Raw genomic sequence first — 8,044 nt, 5'->3', positions numbered from 1 at the left:
TGCCTGGTAGATTGTCTTCTACCCCTCCCTCTTGTGCCTCGCTTCCTTGCAGCAGTGGGATGTTGCTGCTTCGGTAGCACCTCACTTTCCTCCCCTGATGACACTGAGGATAATGGTGCTTGGGGGCGCCATGTCCGATCGGCGACATCATCATCACCACCACTGCTACTGTCCTCCAATGGCTGGGACAGGATCTCAGGTGTGGCACTGGATGCCCCTCCCTGGCTTACAGCAACCACCTCCTCTGCAGTCTCTGCACGTTCCACCTGCTGCCTTTGGTGGACTACCTCATCCTCTTCCTCATCATCACTAAAAAGTGGTAGAGAATCCAAAGGCAGATCAAGATTTGCCAACAGTTCCCTGGCAGAAGGTGCCCCAGAGGTGGGTGGCATAGAAATAACAGGGGACGGGGCAGAGGACTGTCGCTGACCCTCCCATGTAAGAGTGGTGTCGGATGATCCAGCCGACCTCGTTTGGGAGCTTTGGGCGGTGGAAGTGGAGGATTGGGTAAGCCAATCTAGAACCGCTGGCTGTGTGGTTCTTACAGAACCACTGGGTGTCTGGGGTAGCTGCACCCTGCTGCCACGCCTGTTGCCCCAGCTTCCGCCGGGCCTGGTGCTGCCACTTCTCCTATCCTCACCGCCTGCCGTTGCAGTCCTTGCCTGGGAAGTGCTGGAAGTAGGACGCTTGGACATAGTTCTTTGGTTGGTGTAAATTTTGAAAAATAAATAATCTATTGGGCAGAAGGCACAAATTTTCAGTGACCATTGCTTTGTGGGTTGGAGGCACCCAGCAAAGGATAAATTTACAGGTTATCCCAAAAAAAACATTTTTTTATTTTTATTTTTAACTTTTTTGGTTGCGGGTGGCTAGAGGGGTTTGACGGCAACCAGCAGAGCACAAACAGACAGCTTTTGTGGGGTGCTGACTTCGCCTCAAATCCAACAAGCTGATCACAAACAAACAAACAAATAAACAAACTTTTTTAAAAAAAATTTTAAGGTTTTTTTTTTTTAACTTTTTTTGGTTGCGGGTGGCATGAGGGGTTTGACGGCAACCAGCAGAGCACAAACGGACAGCTTTTGTGGGGCGCTGACTTCGCCTCAAATAGAACAGCTGATCACAAACAAACAAACAAACTTTTTTTTATTTTTTTTTAAGGTTTTTTTTTAACTTTTTTGGTTGCGGGTGGCTAGAGGGGTTTGACGGCAACCAGCAGAGCACAAACGGACAGCTTTTGTAGGGCGCTGACTTCGCCTCAAATAGAACAGCTGATCACAAACAAACAAACAAACAAACAAACCAACTTTTTATTTTTATTGAAGGTTTTTTTTTTTTTACTTTTTTGGTTGCCGGTGGCTAGAGGGGTTTGACGGCAACCAGAAGAGCACAAACGGACAGCTTTTGTGAGGCGCTGACTTAGCGTCACCTAGAACAGCTGATAACAAGCAAACCAATTTTTTTTTTTTTTAAGGGTTTTTTTTTAACTTTTTTTGTTGTGGGCAGCTAGCCGGGGTTAACGGCAACCAGCAGAGCACAAACGGACAGCTTTTGTGAGGCGCTGACTTAGCGTCACCTAGAACAGCTGATAACAAACAAACCAATTTTTTTTTTTTTTAAGGTTTTTTAAAAACTTTTTTGGTTGCGGGCAGCTAGCCGGGGTTAACGGCAACCAGCAGAGCACAAACGGACAGCTTTTGTGAGGCGCTGACTTAGCGTCGCCTAGAACAGCTGATAACAAACAAACCAATTTTTTTTTTTTTTAAGGTTTTTTAAAAACTTTTTTGGTTGCGGGCAGCTAGCCGGGGTTAACGGCAACCAGCAGAGCACAAACGGACAGCTTTTGTGAGGTGCTGACTTAGCGTCACCTACAACAAACAGACGTCTAGCGTCTCCTCTCTGTCACGGAACAGTAGCTGGTTCAATGCTACGTGTCCTGACTCCTGAGTGATTCTTCTCACTTTTCTCTCCCTATTTCTTTTTTTAATCTCCCTATCTCTCCCTAGATATCACGATTTTTGAGTTAGATGGCTATCTCTTCCTCTCTCTACCTAACTTTTGATTTCTCAGCCTCTTTCACTATGTATGAGCTTATCAAGCTTTCCCTGTATCTTGCGATTTTTTTTTTTTATCTTTCTCTCTCCGGCTTCTGTCACAAACAATATATACTCCTTCTCTATCTCTCCCTGTACTTATCCAGTTGTTTTGATATGTAATCTATGTGTTTTCCCTCTCTGCCTAACGTACACCTCCTCCCTCTCTGCAGTCTAGACACACAATGAGAAAGAACATGGACGCTCAGGCACTTCCTGTTCCTGGAGTGACGTCACACACCTTGATATTCACATAATAACAGTATACAAAGGATTATAGGAGTAATAATCCCTTGTAGCCTTTTCTATTCTCTGATTAAAGTACAGTTTTGCGACGTCGTTGCGATTTTAACGAACTTCGTCACAAACTTTTTGAAAGTTCGGTTCGCTCATCCCTACTGTAGACATATTAGATTAATGCAAGTTATTACATAAACGTCTGGATAATTAACATTAATCTCATTAGTATGTAAGTGTCCTAAATACAGGTGTCTTGCTTTACTCATTATGTTCAACTGTATGTTAAAATCCAATTGAAAATTATGTTTAATGATCGTGAGAATATGGCATTGAAACCCTTGGGGCTTATTCCTTTATGTAGTATAAGAATATTAATATACTGTACAATGTCTTGATATAAGCATTCACATAGTCAGATACAGAAAATAGATTACTGAGATTGAGCAGTGCAAGCAAAGCAATATTTTCCATAGGTGTGATCAGTTAAGCAGATTGATGGGTGGTTGCCAGCTTTGCCAAACCCACTATTGCATTAAACTGGTCTTTTGACACCCATGCAACCAAGCCCAACATTTCAAACAGATAAAAAGGGAGACTACTGTCTCTGAACGCAAAGGGGCCCACACTCCTTCACCTTACCTGTTCTCTTTGTTCCCTTTCAACTTCATTTTTTCAGAATTCATTATGGCTTACATGCAAAATATTAAAAGTGGTGGTGGTGGAAGCAAGGGCTTTAGCTCCTGCTCAGTTGGCGGAGGAAGATCGGGTGGCTCTCGTACTTCTGGCTTTGGATCAAGAAGTCTATTTCTTGGAGGAAATAAGAGAATTTCGATTAGCGCAAGCAGCACTCGAGTTGGGGGAGGATATGGTGGTGGTGCAGGAGGCTTTGGTGGTGGTGCAGGTGGATTTGGTGGTGGTGCAGGAGGATTCGGTGCTGGTGCAGGAGGATTTGGTGCTGGTGCAGGAGGATTTGGTGGTGGTGCGGGATTCGGTGGGGGAGCAGGAGGGTTTGGTGCAGGAGGATTTGGTGGAGTCCCTGGAGGATTTGGCGGACCTGGAGCTGACCATCCTTTCCCTGTTTGCCCACCTGGTGGAATCCAGGAAGTCACCATCAACCAAAGCCTTTTGCAACCACTTAATGTGGAAATAGACCCAGCCATTCAAAAAGTAAAAACTGAAGAAAGGGAACAGATTAAAGTCCTCAACAACAAATTTGCAACATTCATTGACAAGGTAAGACTTAAGAAAGCTACAGATAAAAATGAATCAGTGTAATACATAACTATATATGGATATTATAGACAGTGCTTTGAATATAATTGTGCATAACAACAATGTTTTTGACATGATGGTATCAAATTATAAGCTTGCCTTCCATTTCATTTGTAGGTTAGATTCTTGGAACAGCAAAACCAGGTATTAGAAACAAAATGGCGTCTCTTACAAGAACAAGGATCAAAGGGAGTTACCAAAAGGAACAACTTAGAACCCCTTTTTGAAAACTTTATTAGCAGCTTGAAGAACCAGCTCGACAGTATAGTAAGCGAGAGGAGCCGTCTAGAGAATGAACTGAAGAACATGCAAGAAATGGTGGAGGACTACAAAAAAAAGTATGATGGCATTGTAGCTTACACTTTTGATGATTTCCATGTTACTTAAAAATAATCTCTTTTTCTGCATAGTTCACATGTGCATGTTTTTCCATTTTTTTTCCATCCATATTTTAGGATCTTTACAAAAACAGTACCTGTCATAAAAAAAACTTTTGACAAAAAAAAAAAATTAACATATATGGGTGTAAATGAACAACTTAAAATATGGAAACAAAACTGGAACACCTTGTAAGAAAATAATCTGTATTGTGTATATGTAGTTGATCCATAGTTTCATGTAGAAGTAGGAGTTAGCTTTATAACACACAGCGAATGTTAATCCATTTGTCTATTCACATAAGCATATAACTTATAACATTTAAATTTTAACAAATACAATAGGAACTACTTTCATCCACTATGTGACCAGTATTGCATCAGTATATATGTATTGTAGCCATTTTTCAGAATGTCATTCTTATGCAGTTCAACTTCCTGCGTACTGATGGATTACTGACTATCCAGTGGTCACCTACTGATCTAATTTCATCTTTTTACATATGTTTTGCTAATCCATATTACAAACACTTGTGTAAAGCAAACTTGGATTTGCCTTTTTACATTATATTGGTATCTTCTACAGATATGAAGATGAAATCAACAAGCGCACTGCAGCAGAGAATGAGTTTGTTGTGCTTAAGAAGGTAAGTTGTGTTCAAGCTAATTCAATGTTTTATTTCATGTATTAAGCCTGGGATGGAGAATCTTGGCCCTCCAGCTGTTGCAAAATTACAATTCTCATAATGCCGCAGGATCCATGTATTAATGGAAACAAGTTATGGAAGCTAAAGATTACGGGATGATGGTTGAATTCTACAGTGACTGTTATTCTATTACAGGATGTAGACGCTGCATACATGAACAAGGTAGATCTGGAATGCAAGGTTGATGGCCTGACAGAAGAACTGAACTTCCTGAGAGCCCTATATGATGCAGTGAGTTTTCTGTTATAATTTCTTTTCCTGTTAAATGGTTAAATATTAAAAGAAATCTAAATCTGGCTAATACAAATTGTATTTTTTTTATTTTTTTTTACAAATTTATCATTTTAAATGGCATAACATTGATTTGAACACTTTTTTGTAGTTTAGAATTTTATCCTTTGACTGTATGAATTATTCTTTGCATGGTCTGCAGGAGCTCTCACAAACACAAGCATCAGTTGGTGACACCTCTGTTGTTCTGTCCATGGATAACAACCGGAACCTGGACCTACACAACATCATTGATGAGATTAAGAATCAATATGAACAGATTGCACAGAGAAGCAGAGCAGAAGCAGAAGCATTATATGACAACAAGGTTAGTGTCCTCCACCTGTTAACGTATGCATAGCGAAACACAAATCGTCACATATAATTAGACCACACCCAATACTCCTTATAGATAGATTGCCATTGCAAGTCGAAACCTAGGCAGTGTATTGTGAAATATTAAAATAAATACATATTTATTATATTAATATTTACTCCCATCCTTATTATTAGTCTATGGAAGCTCCTATTGCATAACATCCACTCATGAAGATCGATGCCTGTGCATTCAATACCTTCACTATAACATTTATTATATTAAGCCAAGATAAAATGTGACATGCTCCTGGTGTTAAGATGTTCTCTTTTCCTATTAGTACAAGCAGTTGCAAGCTGCCGCTGGAAAGCAAGGTGACAGCTTGAAGAACACCAAGAGTGAGATTTCAGAACTTAACCGTTTGATCCAGAGGCTGAGGTCTGAGATTGAGAGTATCAAGAAGCAGGTAGGCCTAGCGGGTCACAAATCAATTGTTAAAAATGGCTGACTTTTACTTAATACAAGATTGGTAATTATTTGGGGAATCAAGGAAATAATGGAAAATTATTTCAACAGATTGCAGCTTGCCAGTCATCCATTACTGAAGCTGAGGAACGTGGTGAACTTGCTCTGAAAGATGCTAGAGAGAAGTTGGCTGAACTTGAAGCTGCCTTGCAGAAGGCCAAAGAAGACCTGGCCCGTCAACTGCGTGACTACCAGGAGCTCATGAACGTCAAACTTGCTCTTGATGTTGAAATTGCCACCTACAGATTCATGCTGGAAGGAGAAGAGGAAAGGTTAGCTTCATATCATTAATATTTTTAACTTATCTTGGTTTTTGTCAACCTGGTGGACCAAGGCCTAGAACAACACCAAGTATACCTTGTACCATTAATCATTGATCTTTGGGCAATTTTATTAAATCTGACTTACATTTAGATATCATAAAACTAAATAAGAAGGACAGGCATGATATATATGTATGTATATTTGGCGCAATTTAGGAAACTCCCCAAAAATATACTTAAAGTGTCACCGTCATTGGGAAAAATTTTGACACGTGAACGGTCTGGGTTCACTCTTGCTCTGTGTTAGAAAAAAAGAGTCGGGCTCCACAGACTTACATTATGAGCCTCTTTTTTTTCTTACACAGAGTAGAGAGAGGACGCGGCCGATAAACGTTTTTGACATGTCTCTATCACATGTCGAAAGCTTGCCCAAATGACAGTGACACCTTAATAAATCTCCTCCACTGTAAATACCTGCTAGACATACAAAGTATATATTCAAAATGTAATAGTAATAATAATAATCTAAACGTTGTATAAAAAATTAACAATCCCATCTTTTTGTTTTTTTTCAGAATGTCTGGACAAATAGTCAACAATGTCAGCATCTGTAAGTATAGCTCCTCACTATAATGAAAGTAATACGATTATTGTGTCAGTAACGTTTGACGTATAATTAATACTTGCTATTTCTTAACCTAGCTGTTGTCAGTGGAGGTTCTTCAACTATGTCTGCAGCTGGAGGAGCAGGAGGATATGGTGGTGCTGCTGCAGGAGGTGGATATGGAATAGGTGGAGGAAGTGGATATGGCGTTGGAGGAGGCAGCAGCTCATATGGAGGTGCCAGCAGTGGTCAATATGGATCCAGCAGTGGTCAATATGGATCCAGCAGTGGTCAATATGGATCCAGCAGTGCGCAACATGGTTCCAGCAGCGGGCAATATGGTGCCTCTCAAGGAAGCAGCAGTTACAGCCGTTCTGGAGGCAGAAACACAGTGGCCGTTTCAACAACATCCTCGTCCTCAGTGAAAAAAACATATTAAGATGTTCCTTTGCCCTAGCGCTAGTCACTACCCTTCACCACTTCACTATACTTTTGGCATTCTGCTCAAATACAAGAAGCTTCACTACTATGTTCAGTTGTATCATCCTAGCTCATACCTTGTTTTTTCTTAGGGATACAATTGACTTTAATGTAGATCTTCCATACTTCACATTAACATCTTAGAGAAGTCATATTCATCAGTTGAATAGCTGAATATATTCATAGGCATTGCAGACAATAACACCACTGTATGTGTCAAAGCAAAAGATCACGATCATATCATTTAGAGGGTGATGTGTCCCTTATATTCCCTGTGTATAAATGTAATTGCACTCGTGTGTATCCCTGTAACATACCTAGGTGAGTTTGTTTGAGACTTCTGAACTACACTGTAGGTCATGGCCAGCGCCAGTCCTGTAAGTTCTTGCTTTCTTTTTTCTTAGAGTTATGTACATCAGGGATCCTGGGTGTTTGTTGTATATAAGTACTGGTAAATGCATTACTGGATCTTTCAACTCCAGGCTCGCATGTCTTGTCTTTTCTTTATATCTTCAATAAACTGCATGTGGATCTAAACTGGGTTGTAGTTTGCCTCTAATTTCTACCATGACAAATTATTTTTTGATTTCACATATTGTTACTGTTGAATAATAGAATGAAACATAGTTATAATTAGCATAGTTATAGTTAGTTATAGTTGTGTTCAGTTCACAATGGTGAACGATTGACTTGTCATCAATATTATCAATTGGTTAAAGGAATTTTCCAGGATTAGAAATAACACAACTATTTTCAAAAACAGTACCACTTCTGTCCTCAGGTTGTGTGTGGTATTACAATTCTTCTCCATCCACTTCAATAGAACTGAATTGTAAAACCACAGTCAAACTGAGAACAGGAGAGTTACTGTTTCTAGAAGAAATCACCATGGTTTTC

General features: G+C 40.0%; 1 protein-coding gene across 1 annotated transcript; it reads left to right on the top strand.

The window, feature by feature from the left end:
* The first annotated feature begins 2,928 nt into the window (after positions 1-2,928).
* Positions 2,929-7,684, top strand: LOC138792583 (keratin, type II cytoskeletal 1-like). The gene is made up of 9 exons (XM_069970178.1): positions 2,929-3,566; positions 3,723-3,943; positions 4,569-4,629; positions 4,825-4,920; positions 5,123-5,287; positions 5,616-5,741; positions 5,852-6,072; positions 6,639-6,673; positions 6,766-7,684. Exons 1-9 carry the CDS (start codon positions 3,018-3,020, stop codon positions 7,104-7,106), a joined length of 1,815 nt encoding a protein of 604 aa, XP_069826279.1. The 5' UTR covers positions 2,929-3,017; the 3' UTR covers positions 7,107-7,684.
* Positions 7,685-8,044: the final 360 nt, after the last annotated feature.

This window comes from Dendropsophus ebraccatus, chromosome 5 (assembly GCF_027789765.1).
Source record: "Dendropsophus ebraccatus isolate aDenEbr1 chromosome 5, aDenEbr1.pat, whole genome shotgun sequence".
NCBI classification, from domain to species: Eukaryota; Metazoa; Chordata; class Amphibia; order Anura; family Hylidae; genus Dendropsophus; species Dendropsophus ebraccatus.
Note: the sequence above shows the minus strand (reverse complement) of the source record. Positions and strands in the feature narration are given on the sequence as shown.

What these genes read in the sequence shown, in the direction of transcription:
- LOC138792583 (XM_069970178.1), top strand. Translation starts at nt 3,018, where the DNA reads ATGGCTTACATGCAAAATATTAAAAGTGGTGGTGGTGGAAGCAAGGGC. An exon ending in TGAGAGCCCTATATGATGCA is followed by an intron (nt 4,921 to 5,122) that starts GTGAGTTTTCTG and finishes CATGGTCTGCAG; the next exon opens with GAGCTCTCACAAACACAAGC. An exon ending in AAGCATTATATGACAACAAG is followed by an intron (nt 5,288 to 5,615) that starts GTTAGTGTCCTC and finishes TTTTCCTATTAG; the next exon opens with TACAAGCAGTTGCAAGCTGC.